Source organism: Meles meles, chromosome X (assembly GCF_922984935.1).
Source record: "Meles meles chromosome X, mMelMel3.1 paternal haplotype, whole genome shotgun sequence".
In the NCBI taxonomy this organism is placed as follows: Eukaryota; Metazoa; Chordata; class Mammalia; order Carnivora; family Mustelidae; genus Meles; species Meles meles.
Window position 1 is genome coordinate 7,730,262 of NC_060087.1, and position 16,466 is coordinate 7,746,727.

At 44.8% G+C, this 16,466-nt stretch overlaps 1 protein-coding gene across 4 annotated transcripts in view; it reads right to left on the minus strand.

Annotated features, from left to right (window-relative positions):
- ARHGAP6 (Rho GTPase activating protein 6) overlaps positions 1-16,466 on the minus strand; it is a 502,257-nt gene that overhangs the window by 67,319 nt on the left and 418,472 nt on the right. For all 4 annotated transcript variants that reach the window (XM_045995547.1, XM_045995548.1, XM_045995546.1 and 1 more), the window contains one exon: positions 6,474-6,633. In XM_045995547.1, coding sequence (XP_045851503.1) covers positions 6,474-6,633 — 160 coding nt within the window. The remainder of the gene's footprint in view (positions 1-6,473; positions 6,634-16,466) is intronic.

Below are 16,466 nucleotides of genomic sequence, written 5' to 3' on the forward strand. Positions count from 1 at the left end.
GAGCACCATTCGGTTCATGTGTTTCCTGGACTGAGGAGTAAAATGTATCCCTCACTGGTAGATGGTGGACAAAGAGTTTGGACAAAGAGTTTGAAACCTAGTGCTCTGAGACAAATGCGCATAAATCTGTGGTACATTCCCAGAAGAGGCTGCAAGCAAAACGGATTTTTCTTTTCTATGCAACAGTACAGTAAATGGCTTGGATCATGACGTTAGTTGGCAACAGGAGGCCAGGAGTTTTGTTTCATCTTGTTTGTTTGCTTGTTTTTTCCCTGAGAAAGGAGTACATTCTGTGGTTGAAGACCACTCTAATGGTTCCAGGTGTGGTAGGCAGAATAAGAGAGAAGCCCCGAATTTAGGGACGCAGGCGCGGGACCTCTGGCTGTCGTTGAGATGAGATATAAAGACGAGCTGAGGGCAGATGCAAGACGAAGCGACCTGGTGCTGACTACAGTGATGCCGGAGATGGGGACAGGTCACTTTCCCTGAGAGCGCGTCAGTTTCGGGAGGTGTGTGAAGCATCACCATGGGTCTTACTTCTTTTGAACCTCACATCAATGCTATGAGACCATCAACCGAAGTCGGAAACCGGGCATGGGGTGAAGCAACAGGGAAACACTCGCATCTCAAAATCATTCCTGGGGCTCCTGGGGAAAAGGAGAGAAAGGCATGGGCAATGCCCTTTGGAGAGTTAGGGAAGAGGAGAGGAAGGAGCTTCATTTGAAAGGAGAGGTGCCTGTGTGCGTTCATTCACTTCTCAAAGATTTGCGGAGAGGCGGTGGAATCGGGCAGAGAAGTGGGTGGTTTACCTGGTGTTCCAGATTCAAAGAGAACTAAGGCAGAGGCTGACCCTGGGGGCATCACAGTCCTCTGGGAGGCCTCAGCAAAGGTGAGTGTGGACACATGAAAGACACACCTAGCTCGGCAGCTCACGCCACAGAGATCTGCGTCGAGCGCCTCGAAGCCCAGTGGTCTGCCATTATTATTCTCTGACTGCTCTGTTGGGCGGCATTGACTTCCTTTCCACGTTTCCAACTCCAGGGGAGTTGGTGGATTTTGCCCCAGTTCTCACTTTCATTTCTACTTACACAGAAGGCTTTGACAAACAGTTCCAGCACATCGCCTCTCCCCTGGACTCTGCCAGCAAGAACGACGTGTGAAGGGGGTAGTCAGACCTCCCGTCCAGGGCTGGTACATGAACACCCAAGCTCCGTTTTCTTGTCCATCAGGTTGCCCTTATTTTTTCAAATCAACACTTAAATCACAAACCACACTGAAATCACAAAGACACCTTTTCTGAGACCGTCAGCAACTCCCCAGCCCATGACACCGTTCTCCAAATACATAAACTGAGCCTTTCTCGAATGTGCTATCAGAAATTGGCTGAATGACGCGGGGGGCGGGGAGGAGCACTACAGACAACACGCATTAAGCATTTCTGTCTGGTGGAACAACTATTCGGCTTCAAATACTTCGTTTTTGACAGAACGAAGGGATGCCACAGCGCCTGCAGAAACATGCTTTTCTGACTGTGGCAGAAATCAGTCATTTCCTTTCATTTTACCGTCGACAGCAAAGTTTGCCCGCTAGGGCCAGAGAGTAAACACCTGAGCCCGTGAGACATAGGGGCTGTCACTGCTTAAGTCTGAGTTTGCTGCCTGAAAGCCCCAGAGACGAGACGTATACGTGGAACAGCACGGCGGCGTTCCCGGGAGACTTCACTTACAGAAAACAGTTGGGGAGCTGGGTAGGACCAGCAGGCCAGTGGCTGACCCCCGCCTTAGACCATTTGTATTAAACTGAGCCTAACCCGCTATCTGACAGGTAAGTAGCACTCTGTTGATGTGCTGTGAATAAATGAAAAGTTCACGCAGGCCTGAGGTGTTGTTGAATTTCGTGACTCTGCTCCCCGCATCTGTTTTCCTGCTTCTGCTCTTCAGGATTGGGCCATATACAGACTAGGAGGTCCGATTCCAAAACCTATGCCGAGAGCAGCCTTTGATAAGGAGGAAAAACATGCCACGGTTGTCTCCGTGAGGGAAACTCAGGCTCCCAGGGAAGTCACAGATAGCATCCCTCCCACCGAAAGACCTCCTGATCGCTACCATCGAAGATTTCTCTAGGTACTCTAGTCGCTTAAACCATTTCTAGACATGTGACTAGTTATAGAAATTCATTAGTGGAATTTTTATTTAAGGAATTTAAATGAAACTAACTCTACAGATATTAAAACTATAATCTGAAAAAAGTCCTTTTTTGAAACAGCTTAAGATTAGAAGGGATAGTGAATTAAGCTTATCAGTCATTTTATAAGGTTTGCATAAGTATCAGTTTTTAGTTTGCGTTGTTTCCTGGCCGAATGGATCTCGAGGAGGAAGCAGTCACAAGACATGAGAAGCCTAGGCCCCCGAATAGTTGCATGAGCTTTGGTCCCTCTCCCCGCTCCCACTGCCACCCTGCCGGGGACATATGTCTGAGTAAGAAACTTCTGTCATGCTAAGGCGCAGAAAGTTAGCCCACCTCAGCTAACACAAGGGTGTATCTGTGAGGTAAGATAGCGGAGCCATTTATAAGTAAGCTGTTGCCCATTTGCCTTGTAAGTTACCCTAAGAGTGGCCCCTACAATAGTATGAGAGTGTCTGCGTTTTTTTTTTTTAAAGATTTTATTTATTTATTTGACAGATCACAGGTAGGCAGAGAGGCAGGCAGAGAGAGGGAGGAAGCAGGCTCCCTGCAGAGCAGAGAGCCCAATGCGGGGCTCGATCCCAGGACCCCAAGACCAGGTCCTGAGCTGAAGGCAGAGGCTTCAAGCCACTGAGCCACCCAGGCGCCCCAGAGAGTGTCTGTCTTCCCATCAAGTTTATCACCCAACTTCTGGAGCCATCCTAATCTAAGAGGGAAAAAAAACCCTCCTTGGTGGTTCGCTTGCGTGTCTTTCGTACATAGGAGGGTGAGCACCTTTTTCAACATTTCTCAGCCATTTATATTGCTTTTTCTGTGTGCTGCCCATAATTTGCATATATTTTAATTATTTGTCTTTTCCAGATTAATTTGTAATAAAACTGTATACAGTACAGAAGTTAGCCTTTAGTTGGTCAGATGTGCTGTTTGTTTGCCACGCAACACAGTGACACGTGTCATTCTCTTTATGTTTTCTGGGTAATGCCTTCTCCAGTGTAAAAATACATAAATATCCCTTTATGGTTTGTTCTGGCACACTTACAGTTTCATTAAAAACATCCTCTAGGGGCTCCTGGGTGGCTCAGTGGGTTAAAGCCGCTGCCTTCGGCTCAGGTCATGATCTCGGGGTCCTGGGATCGAGCCCCGCATCGGGCTCTCTGCTCGGCAGAGAGCCTGCTTCCCTCTCTCTCTCTCTGCCTGCCTCTCTGCCTACTTGTGATCTCTGTCTGTCAAATAAATAAATAAAATCTTGAAAAAAATCCTCTAATAATTCTTGCATATCAACTTACTTTGACGTAAGGACTAAGGTTAGAGTCCAACCTTTTCTCCTCAACGGTTGTCTCACTGTCACTAATACTTAATAATAATCCATCATTTTCCCCTTGATCAAAAAAAAAAGTAGTATTTACCACGTCATAAGTTGCTGTATTTATTTTTGCTCATTTCTGGGCTCTGCTGCTTTCTATTGATCTGCCCATGCGGCAGCAGTATAATACTCTTAATTGCTCTAGTCATATGACATTTTCATAAATGGGTAGGGACACTCTCCACTTGACCTCTTTCTCAGGTTTCCCCTGCCCACTCGTACACAATTAGTTGTCTAGATGTTTAGAACAATTTAGTGATGATCCAAAAGCAAATTGTTCTGGTGTGGTTTTTGGAATCACACTCAGTTTATAGCTCATCAATGACATAATTGACATCTTTGCTTTACTGATTCTTCTTATTCAAGAAAAATAAAGACTTCTGTATCTATTCCTAACTCCTCTTCTTATCCAACTGAGATCCCACGGTCTGGAATTCTCATCACTCCCGTGGACGCTGGATTAACGAGTCTCCTACCACTTCTGTAACAAACAACCATCAACTTAGTGGCTTAAACAACTCAATTTTATCATTTGACATTTCTGGAGGTCACAAGTCTGGAACAGGTCTCGCTGGGCTAAAATCAAGGCGCCAGCAGGCTTGTATCCCTTCCAGGGCTCTCAGGAGCATCCATTTCCTCGCTCTGACGGTTCCTCCAACAGTCCTGGCTCTCTCAGACTCAGCCGTAGCCGGGAAAGTTTCTCTGCTTTCCAGTAACCCTGTACTGCTTAGCCTTGGCCATCCCAGATAAACCAGGATCCTCTTGCTATCTCAAAGACCTTGACTGATCACATCTGCGAAGATCTGGGGGCCTGCGAGGGAACTGGTGAGCTCCAGGGAGGAGGACGTGGCCATCTTTGGGAGGGCAGTTTTCTGCCTACCACTGATGTCCTTACAATGGCCATGTCCCTCTCCACCATCACTGAGCTCAACTAGAAAATCCCAAGTTTGGGGAGAGATTGGATTCTCCAGAGCTGGGAATTTAAAGTGCAAAGTGGTATGTCCCGGTTTAGCTATGTTTACTGCCAGGATGTTTATTTTGTAATTTGAATTCCCAGCCACTAGCCTCAAATGGACCTTTCGGGTTGCTTTGCAATCCCGCAACACCGCAGGCCCATCGGCTGCCCTCTCTTCCCCTCCTCTTCTCTTGCCTCAAGGCTCCAGGACTTCCTTACCACCCTCACTCCTAGAAGATGGCACTGCTTTTTACTTCGCTGACGGCGCCTTCTAATCGGCCTGCCTCTGCGCCCCTACTGCTAATGTCCACCTCTCGTTAGAGCTTGAGAGGTCAGACTCTGCAGGTGCTCTGGACCCCAGCCCTGCAGTCACTCTGGGGAGTCACTTTGGTCACTCCCCCACCATCCACTCCTCGATTCTTCCCTTTCTATGGGGAACCCCGGGAGCCGAGGAATATGCCAGGCTTCATTCTTCTGAACCCCGGAAGCACCAGCCTTCCGGAGGAAGAGGGGTCTCCAAACAGGTACCCATAAGCAAATCCCTATGATCCTCCTAGAGTGACAAAGAACAGAAGCATGAGCTCGAGTATGTTTTCATTTTCATCATACCCACTGTCTCATTAGGCTTGTCATCATTTCTTGAGGGTCTAGGCTGGGGCCACTGTACTGCTTTTTCCTGAATAAATTATTCACACAGTGAGTCTGACCCTGTTTCGGGTCAGACTTGAGGGTTCACATGGAACCAAGTGGCCACCCTTGGACCAAAACTGCCATCACGGCACTCAGCACTGGTCCTGGATTTGAAGGACCTCGGTTGATGTCTACAATCGTCTACCTCAAACAAGAGCTTCAGAACTCTTGGGTGCGTTGATGTCTGTTTCTCTCTACCCAGCCACACGATTCCTTCTCTCCTCCATCAGTAAGAAATTATTTGTAAATCATTAGTTCCTATTTTGATAGAAAGTATCAAAATAACTCCCATAGCCCAAACGTCTTTGAACATCTCAACAGAGCAAATATTTCTGTGAATATGCTGGGAACCACAAGTCTCGGAAACGAGTAATGGAGACAGAGCTTCCAGCAGACAATTTTTATAAAACTGTCTGTTTGGTAAAGGTTATTTATTTAGTGGAGTCTTTAAAAAGCAGGACAAAGAGAAACATCAAATTAACCGGATTGAAAAACAAAGCTACAAAGAATGTTTGTTCCCTGGTATCTTATCTGATGTACATCCAATCTCGGTTTCATAGAACTTTTTAGAGTCCTCATTCCCTTCACTACAAATCAGGTTTGCCAACAACATTTCTGTTTTGTTGAGAAACTAAAAGAACAAGTCACCTTTGTGCTACACACTTCCACCAAATATAAAGGACCGAGGGTAAACATTCAAAAACACAACCTCATAGATGACAAGATTTCAAATACATGCGTCTTATCTTTACCAGAATCAGGACCTGTATCTGTGAAAACTTCAGATGACCAGGCCTGAATGGCTCAGCATGGACATGCCAGGTGAAAGACGATAAAAACGAGTTAACCTGAGTATAATCCCTGATTCCGGGTTAGCATAAGGTCAAATGACACGTTTAATAGATTGCGAAAACATTCTTTTCAACGGATTATTTTGAAATCCTGCTGAAATAGACACGGTTTTAGTGTGAGTCCTTGAAGTTGACCTTTTGGAAAGTTCTTTTCAATGGACTGTTCTGAAGTTATGTAGACTAGTGAGATACACATGGCTTTCCCTTTTAATACCTCAAGCTGACCTTCCCTTTGAATAAACATATTGGTCGACATGTCAATTGTCCTCCTTGAACATGTCTTTCAAAGCAGAAACTCATGCCAGCCGACAACCAAGAAGCTGTCACTTCCTTCCTGTGTTAATGTCAGGTGTGAGATGAGTCTGCAGCTTGGGCAAAACAGACGTCTGACTCACAGCTTTCCCTGGTGGAACAGCACACACGGCCTTACCTTTGGGAATGGTGATGGGACAGCTCAGGTCACAGTCCTGCTGCAACTGATAAAAAGCCACTTCCTGCAGCCGGGCTCGCTCCAGCTCTGAGAGACTCTGGATGGGGACAGATCTCAGCCGCACACTGCGGCCCGACATGCTGTTCCAGGTGAAATCACCCTGCAGAGCAAGAACACGTCAGGCGTTACACAGCTCGTCTAGGTCTCACAAAGATCATCCTTCCTCTTAGTCACAGAGTCCAGCAAACTTCCTCTTTCGGTTCCAAAATTGTCTCTTCATTCCTCCAATCAAATCTACTCTCAGTTACCCGGGCATTTTCTCAGTCCGTCGCAAACATCCAAATCTCTAGTAGCTGTTGGATCACTTGATCCCATATAACAATTCACACAGAGGCCAAAGAAAGCTCTGGAAAAGACACTTCGAGGGTCCTACTGCCTCTCTTCTCCGGGAATGCACAGGATCTTTGTGGTTACATATCTCAGGAACAGCAACAATCGCTGCTAGTTGCCTTTGTGTGCACTAGATCCACAAGGGCAAGCGTGTATGGACGGCTTACCAACAACCTTATGAGGTGGTTACCATTTTTGGTTTACCCTTGAACGACACAGGTTTGAACACACAAGTCCACTCACTTATACTTGGATATTTTTGGATAAATACTGTACAGTACAGTAAATATATTTGCTCTTCCTTATGTCTTTCTTTTTTAAAAAAGATATTTGTTTATTTATTTCAGAGACAGAGAGAGACAGAGCACAACCGTGAGCAGAGTGGGGAAGGGGCAGAGGGATAAGTGGACTCCTCGCTGAGCAGAGAGCCAGACGCGGAGCTTAATGCTGGGACCTGATGGTGACCTGAGCTGAAGGAAGACGCCCAACTGACTGAGTCACCCAGGCACCCCCTTACGATTTTCTTAATCACATCTTCTTTCCTCTAGCTTACTCTATTGGAAGAATGTAGTCTATAATACATGTAACAGACAAAATATGTTCATGGACTTTATGTTATTGGTAAGACTTCCAGTCAAGTAGTAGCCTATTAGTAGTTAAATTTGGGGGAAGTCAAAAATTAAACATGGAATTTTGACTGCATGGGGGCATTGGTGCCCCAACTCCCACAATGTTCAAGAGTAAACTGCACAGTATTTAATAATACAGTATGCTCTATAATAATACAATCTAGTCTATTTCTACTATATAACATATATTATTAGATACAAATATATACTTATGACACATGATTATAATATATGTGTATGATACATTATAGTAATATTAAAGCAATATTCAGTCTATGTGAATATATTATAGTACAGATGAAACTGAGGCTTGCAGGAGTTAAGTACTTTTCCCCAAATCGTATAACTTCATGAGACTGGGAACGAATCAGAACTCAAGTTAAGAACATGTGCCCTCGAACTCTGCTAAATTGTAACCAGTGAAGTTTCTATTTCCAGCACTCTGAGCTGCTTTGATCACGAGAGGTACAGAGATGTGCTCTCTAAGAACTATGTATAATCACAGAGACAACTGATGTTAAAATCCTCCACATCAAAGAAGGAAAGGCAAGACCCCCCCAGTCGTGAGTATGTTCGCACGCACGTGCACATCCACGGAGTGAATAGTTCTGCCCTCCCTGCAGACAGCGAGAATGTGATGCCCCGAGAAATAAGTCTTCATGATCCTCTGAGGCCTGATGCCCCCTTACTGAGGACTTCCTGTGACCCACAAAAAGCCGCCACCCAAGAGTTTGGAAGACCTGCTAGCAGTCCCTTGACCATCAAAAAAAGTTCCGGGAGGGGGGCGCCTGGGTGGCTCAGTGGGTTAACTCTCTGCCTTTGGCTCGGGTCATGGTCCCAGGGTCCTGGGATCGAGCCCCACATCGGGCTCTCTGCTCCGCAGGGAGCCTGCTTCCTCCTCTCTCTCTGCCTGCCTCTCTGCCTAGTTGTGGTTTCTCTCTGTCAAATAAATAAAAAATATTTAAAAAAAAAAAAAGTTCCGGGAGGAACGGACAGTGCTGGCCCTCAAGGGCAGTGCTCGGGAGCTGCTGGGGACCTGAGGAACCCTTAAGAAGTCCCCTAAGACCTCACCATCCTTACCGCTCACCTCACAGAAGAGAGACAAGAAAGGCTGGCCCCAGTGGCTATTAAAACACCTGCACTCCCTCATGGTAGCAAATTCCTGCCTAGAATGTTCATTCTGACAGTAAATGGCACTCCGTTGATTCTTTGTTATTTTCCCCCTCTTATGTAGGGTTGCATGCATTTAACAGATGGAGAGGTTATACTCCAGTAGGGGCAGACAATCAACAGGGTAAGTAAAGGGTATAGTGTGTTAAATACGGTAACGCCTAGGGATGGACCGAAAGGCAGGGAAGGGGCTGGAAGTGTGAGGAGAGGACACGACTTACGTTTCGGAGAGAGCGGCCAGGTAAGGCCACACAGGGAACGCCATGACCGGGAAGGAGTTAAAGCAAGTGAGGGCGTTTTGCTTGTCTTTACATGTCTGAGTTTGTGTCCGGTGGATAATGGTGAGAAGTAACAGGAGCCCAGGCTGGGTTCAGGGGCATGACGTGAGGACAGTCTGGGCAGGGAAGTGAGTGAGCAAATCGAGGCAAAGTGGGTAATGGCCATCGCATTTGGCGAACTGAAAAAAGAATTCTTCCAGGCCCAGTATGTTTTGCAATTTTTCTTTCTTTTTTTCTGTTTTTGGGTATAATCAGAGGAAACCCAAGTGTAGACAGGAGCTAGGGACTCACACCTTGGGTGTACCTCTCACTCACACCCTTCAGGCTTAGGGTACCCCAAGGCACAATATCAGTGAATTGAAGTGTTTTCCTCCCAAATGAAAGTTCCAGATGAGTCGGTGACTTTTAAATATGAAGTTTAGGTATCCAGGAAAGCCCACTGCTATCTGAAGTGTCAAAATGGGATTACATGCCTATTCATTTAAAAAGCATTTAAGAAGGTGACCTCCAATTGGCTCAATTATCTCTAGACTGTGTTCTTCTGTAAAAGGCAAGACAGTAAATATTTCAGGCTTTGCAGGCCATGTGGTCTCTGTCAAAACTACTCAAATCTGCCTTTGTGGCAGAAAGTGGCCATAGACAATTCAGAGATGAATGAGTGTGGCTGTGTTCCAATAAAACCTCGTTAGTAAAAACAGGTGGAAGCCTGGATCTGTCCAGTGGGCTGTAGTTGGCCAAGCTCTGAACCCTAGCCTATGATGGAAATAAACCAACCCCTGTAAGATCTGTTTTATTTTTATTTGCTATGTCCCCTTGGTTAATTATTTTTAAAAAATTTAATGAGTACCTATTATATGCTGAGAACAGTACTAGGCTTGTGGTTATCAAAGTGACAACACAGTCCTTGTCCCTACGGAGTTCAACTTTAATAAGGAAAAGCACATTTGATCCATCAGACATAGAGACTGTGATACTGGAAGTCAGTACCAGATGCAATGGGGTGCCTAGGAGAAAAGGCTCAGACATCTGTCTGGGGGATCAAGGAAAGCTTTCTAGAGAAGATGGTGTTTCAGTGAAGACTGGAAGGTTGGGTAAGAGGAGGGAGGGTTTGCCTTGTAGAAATGCAAAATTGGAAACAACAGTGGGTGCTAAGGCAAATGAACTGGAGAGAACGAGCTTGTCTGGGGAATTACAAGCTTGGAGGGAGGGAAAGAGCGGGAGGCAAAGCCATGCAGAAGTCAAGGCCAGATCCTATAGGGCTTCTTCTGCGGGCATTGCAAAGTAGATTGGACTGTACTCAGTAGGTGATGGCTAGACAGTACGGAACCTTGACTGCTAGCAGAGCCTGATTCCATCTACATATGGGAAAGATGACTGGAAACAGATTTGGAAAGAAACTGAGGGAGGGAGCACTTCCCACACGCAGAGATCAGCAAAGATGCCAGGTTAGGTACGCTGCTGAGTCAAATTTGAACGAATAGAGAGTTATACTCTCTAAGCCTCTAAGAAAGACACCTAGAACCATATATTACTCTTTTTGTGATTTTTTTCAACCATTCAAAGATGTAAAAACTGCTCTTGGCTTGGTGGTGCAAAGACAGCCAGCAAGCTGGATTTGGCCCACTGGCTAGAGTTTGCCAACCCCTGATACAAAGAGATAGGATCTTTTGGGTTTTTAATGGCATCTTTTCTGTTTTCACATGGTCTTCTCTCAGTACATGTCTGTGTCCTACTCTTCTGCTTATTTTTTAAAAAAAGATTTAATTAATTTATTTGAAAGAGAGAACGAGCATGAGCAGCAGGGCAGGGAGAAGCAGGCTCCCCAGTGAGCGGGAGGCTCGACGTGGGGCTTGATCCCAGGACTTGAGGATCATAAACTGAGCCGAAGGCAGACGCTCAATGAATAAACTCACCTGGTTTACTCACCTTGATGTTCCTAGTACCCAAGACAGTACCTGGCTCTTAACTGTCACTGAATAAATATTTGTCAATCTATGGACTAAATGAATCAGGTACATCACGAGTTCAGTAATAAATTAGAAACAAAGCACCCATGTAACGTTTTATCTACATGGGAGATGTCCTGTGGATTTGAATAAACTGCTAAGAAACAGTCCTTTGGGCTCCACGCTGGGCATGGAGCCTGCTTAAGATTCTCCCTCTCCCTCCCTCTCTCTCTTTTATTTAAATTCAATTAATTAACATATAATGTACTCTCTCTCAAAAATAAAAAAGAAACAGTCTTTTTAAACAGAGTCTGTGGATGAGCCAAAAAATGGCAGTATATGAGGGCAGAAAATAAACATTATAATATCAGAACTGAAGAATAATGAATCCATAACGCCCATGCTCACCCATCAGACCTCTCACGAGCAGGAAGACCTGAACACAAAGGTCGATACTGCTCTGTGATCCTCAAGACAAGCAGCCAGAAGAGTGCCAAAGCCCACCAGCGCAGCCCAGGGTGTGCCTTTGGCTTTTCCTCGACCCCCAAACTGTGTTCCAGGCCACCATGTTTCTTTGGTGATCATTCATCTCATAAATTCATTTCAAGGCTCTCTGGCTCTAGTCTTTCGAGTGGCTGCCATAGGATTTTTCTTTCGAGGTTGAGAGTAGATGACTTCAAATTTGTTTAAATATCGTAAGTGTAAGGTGAAGTTGGAACTGACCCCATGTTTCAGGATAGACTACAGGCTGTGACAGTTGTAAAAATATCTTTTAAATCTGGAGTACTATTGGACAGCATTAAAAAAGGGTAACGATATGATACAAAAGATATCGTGCAGTGGTCTCTGAGGGTGATTTTTGCCCCCTTGGGGGACTGTTGGCAATGTCTGGAAACATTTTTGGCTGTCATAAGTCTGGGGATGGCTTTGCTACTGGCATCTAGTGCGTAAAGGTCAATGATCTCTTCGACATCCTACAACACACAGGACAGCCCCCCACAAGAAAGAAATGTCTGGCCCAAAATGTTCATAGTCCAGAGGCTGAGAAACCCTGGCATGGCATACGTTTAGGTCTGCTGTTAGGTCCAGATTACTCAGAATCTCCTTAAAATGATGGTGTCAGGAGCTATTAACAATCATTGATGAGTTTGGTTTAACACTAAGTGCATGCACTATGTATTCTTAGGTATATGATTCATCATTCTGTATATTACACATGTATTATTCTGCGTATTATACAAATAAACAGAATTTTTTTATGGAAGTTATTTAAGACTAGCATTAAGAAGCACAAACAGCGGGGCGCCTGGGTGGCTCAGCGGGTTAAAGCCTCTGCCTTCAGCTCAGGTCATGATCCCAGGGTCCTGGGATTGAGCCCCGCATCGGGCTCTCTGCTTAGCAGGGAGCCTGCTTCCTCCTCTCTCTCTCTCTCTCTCTGCCTGCCTCTCTGCCTACTTGTAACCTCTATCTGTAAAATAAATAAATCTTAAAAAAAAAAAAAGAAGCACAAACAACACAAACCAATTTAAGTGGAACAAACAAACCAAAGAAAGGTCTCCATACAACAGAATCTGGATCAACTGGAGAACAATTCACCGAAAGCATTAACTAAAGAGACTTCCTTTCCACCAGAAGTGCATGTCTCCACATTTCGAAAAAAAAGAAGCAAAAGACAAACTGAAAAACCAACAATCTAATATCTGTGATTTATCCCGAAAGGTCAGTCTTTTGAGCTAAATTGCATCTTTACAAACAGACTTGATTTTCCCATGAAATAAAATTGATTGAAATAACTTTGGTTTTGGTCTATACCACATTGTTTTCTTATGTCCTCAAGACTAGGCTCTAATTGTGGCATTTCTTTAACCTCATCCAACTGTAAACTTCCCAAGGCCGAGGGAGCCAGCAAGGAGTGGGGCAGGGCTGCTCCAAATATGGCTGCAGACCTAGGGCCATGCAATTACCTGGGCAGATGATTGTTAAACCATCTTGTTAAACATGCAGGTTTCTGGGCTGTAAGGCTGATGTAGGGCTCGAGCACCATCATCATAAACCCAGGTGATTTTTATTTTTGCACAATGAAGGTTGAGACCCACTGATATGGTGGTGAAGACTTGGGTTATGATGGAGATGAGCTTTTTGGCAAGAGGCAGAACATCCCCGAGCCTCACTGCCTTCATCAATAAGATGCAGCAAAGAACAAGACCACTCATGGGTTTGTAGTGATCATATGAAACAATGCAAGGGAATTTCTTGGAGAGGGATTATTAGCTGCCTGCAAGCCCTGACTACGTGGTAATTACGTTATAATATGAGTCATCATGACTCTACATCTGCATCCCCCTTTTAAACCTGGCAGGGTTAGGGACACCAAAAACTCTTAAGAAATGTGCACTGAATTCAGTAATAAATGGCTCCACTGTGCGTTAGATGCCTTCTCTAGGTGTTTATAAGCTCACCACCTGGTATGTGGCTCCCCATGGGTGAGGAGCAGAAGAACAGATCAGATCAGTCTGTTGAGGCCTGAAAAATGGCACAGCATTTAGATAAACCACACGGGGGGCTAAATGCCTTTTTAACTGTTTTCTGCTGTGGCCAGCTGTCATCTGCACAGCCAAGGTTCCCAGATAATCACAATGTGTTGCCGAAGCATGGCACAAGTTTAAATACCAGGCTTGCAACCGACATTTCTGAAAAGGGCTGCCTGGTTCTTTATAACTCCAAAATAAACACATCACCAATGACAAGGAACTCCCTTCTTCATGAGCTTCTGGGCAAAGCCAACCGTGTATCTGTGTAGCCGTCACACCCCTGTTTGGACTCTTAAAAGAAGTTCTCCTTGAGGAACTCAATAGAATAACATTGGCTAATTCTTCTCTTGATGTGTCAGTCACTTCTTCTAAAAGATCTTTAAGAAAATTTAATACTTCTGCTATGTCGGGCATAATATTTATGCTTTATTAATCTAGTCTAGTCTTTTTTTTAATTAAAGAAGGAATTTTAGAAAATTCTGAACAGTTAGTAGGTATGGCAGTCCGTTTTTTTTCCTTTGGGGTAGTAGCTCTTTATTGCTATACAACGAGTATCCAAAAAAATCACTGTAGCGTAATGGAAATGTGCACTTCATGCGTTCATCAAGTATTAAATGAGCACCTTCTAAGGGCCGGGCACTGTTCTTACATCTAATAATAAATGTGTGGATTCATCGGTAAACAAAACAAAGCACCTTGCATTCAAGAAGCTTCCTGTTTAGTGAAGGAAACTGATAAGAAATGAACATAATAAATGAGTAAATTACAGAGCATAGTAATTTACATAGCAAGTAAATTACACAGCAAGCTACAAGGTGCTAAAACCCTAGGAGAAAAAAAGGTAGACAGGGTGAGAGGAATCAGGCATGCTGGGGTAGGGGAGGGGTTTTCAGGGCAACCTTATCAAGAACATAATATTTGAGTCAACCCTTCTGTAGGGAGGTGAGGTGATGAGCCAGGCAGCTTCCAGGAGAGGAGAGTCTCCCGCAGAGATGAACTGACACAAGGGCAGTTGGGGTAGTGCCTAAAAGCAAGGGCTGGCAAGCTGGGCTGCCAAGGCTTAAACTCCACTTCTGCCACCTTCCAGCCCTGTGGCTGTTAGGAGGCTATTTTTCCCTCCTATGCTTTGTTTTCCTAAACTATGGCATGGGAATGATGACTAGCCAGGGTTTGGCAAGCAAGTGCCTGTGAACTGAACCCCGCCTACTGATTGCTTTTGTAAATAAAGTTTTATTGGAACACAGCCACTCATTCACTTAGGTGTTGTCTACTGCTACTTTCATTGGGCTGCAAAGCTGAAAATATTTATTATCTGACTCTTCACAGAGAAAACCTGCTGATCCCTGGGCCAGACTAAAAGCAAAGGCACCTCTATGATTTGGATTTATCTTTGGGATCAACATTTTCCTCCTCTCCTAAGATTTTCTCTGGGCAACATCCCAAAGAGCCTACAAAGAAATCACATAATGTAGTAAGAATTGGGGATATTGGAAAGGATGTAAAAGTCAGGGTGATATAAAAGTGGTTATCTGCAAATGACCTACTCATCTAAATTACTGATAAACCAAAGAAGTAGAAATGAACATTGTTGAGCGAGGACGGCACTATCAGCGTTCGAAAAAATAAAATGTCACTCACATCTCATTTCCGGTGGAAAGAACCTTTCTAACGGTTAGTATTGAGGGGATACAGCGACAGGTTGGGAGTCCCCAAAGGCAAAACCATCAGAACAAAAGGCCAATTCCATTTCTGTATGTCCTCAGTTAGATCATGGACTGGTCTACCCGCCACCAATTTAATTCTGAGTTTTAAGTTTCACTTGCATCTTGGATGGAGAGGAGGTAACCCAGCCTGCACCGATCCCAGAGTGTGGACAATGGAAACGTTTGCACAAATGAGAAATTCTCAGTGACAGGACCAGCAGCTGATGGTTTTGCTTATCTTTCTATAATTTGATTTCGTTCACGGACAGTAGAAATGGCCGACCTCCGGGCATGGACTGGACCTTGAAGATAGCGCTAACACTCACGGACAGCTCACTCTCTGCTAGTGAGTGCTCTAAGCCTTTATCGTGGTAGCTCGTTTTCCTTCTTACAGCAACCCTAAGGACTATGTTACCATCATCATTCCCATACTACAGATGAGGAAACATAGGCATGAGTCGGAAGTGACTAGTAAGTGACAGAGCTGGGATCTGAAGCCAGGCTATGGGCTCCAGAATCCAGACCCCAACCCACCATACGCATTTCACCACTTCTCATGATAAACCGATCCAAGCCCCTCCGTTTACAAAGGAAGAAAGCAGGGTCCAAAGAGGTTAGACGGCGCCTACAGTGACAGAGCGGGAGCTGGGACAGAAGGGTCCCATTCTGCCTCTTTCCCCCACCCAGTCTTTTCATTATGGGACACAGCCCTACAGCAGGGCAAGCCAGACAGTGTTTAAAAATCCAGGAGCTTAAGATTTTCCTCTTTGGTAAAATAGAGCACATTAGAATTTTTTTTATGAGCCTTATTTATCATATGCACAGCAACGAAAATGCCGCAGCGAGTTCAAGAAGCCCAGGAGATAAGCCGCTTTATTCTTTCAGAACTCAAAACGGCCTGTGCCGAAGTTTTCGCAGAAAGCAGCCCAGTGAATGCTGTCCCGAGTCATCACGGCAGGCTCCTCTCCGCTCCGCTTTGCTCAGTTCAAGCTGCTTTAGCATTATCAACTGATCTAAAAATAACGCGCTCATAAATCTCTCCTGGCACAGACAGTACTTGGGCTGTCGCACAGCTCAGACACTGATCAATCCACTTTTCTTCCCAAATTACAAGATAGATGTGTAAGAAGCAGAACATTTTAGCCCAGTGATCTTCTCGGAAAGAAGCATAAGCAGAGATACTTGTATCGCTTACCCATGAATTCTATTCGGCCGGGTCTTTGCTGCCCTAATTTAACCAAGTTGAGCTTGGAGTAGGAACTTGAGTCTGTTCTTTTAAAAAAAAAAATTATTCTTTTGGTGAAAAATGCAGCCTGCAATGGCAGATTACAAGAGTGTCTGAGAAA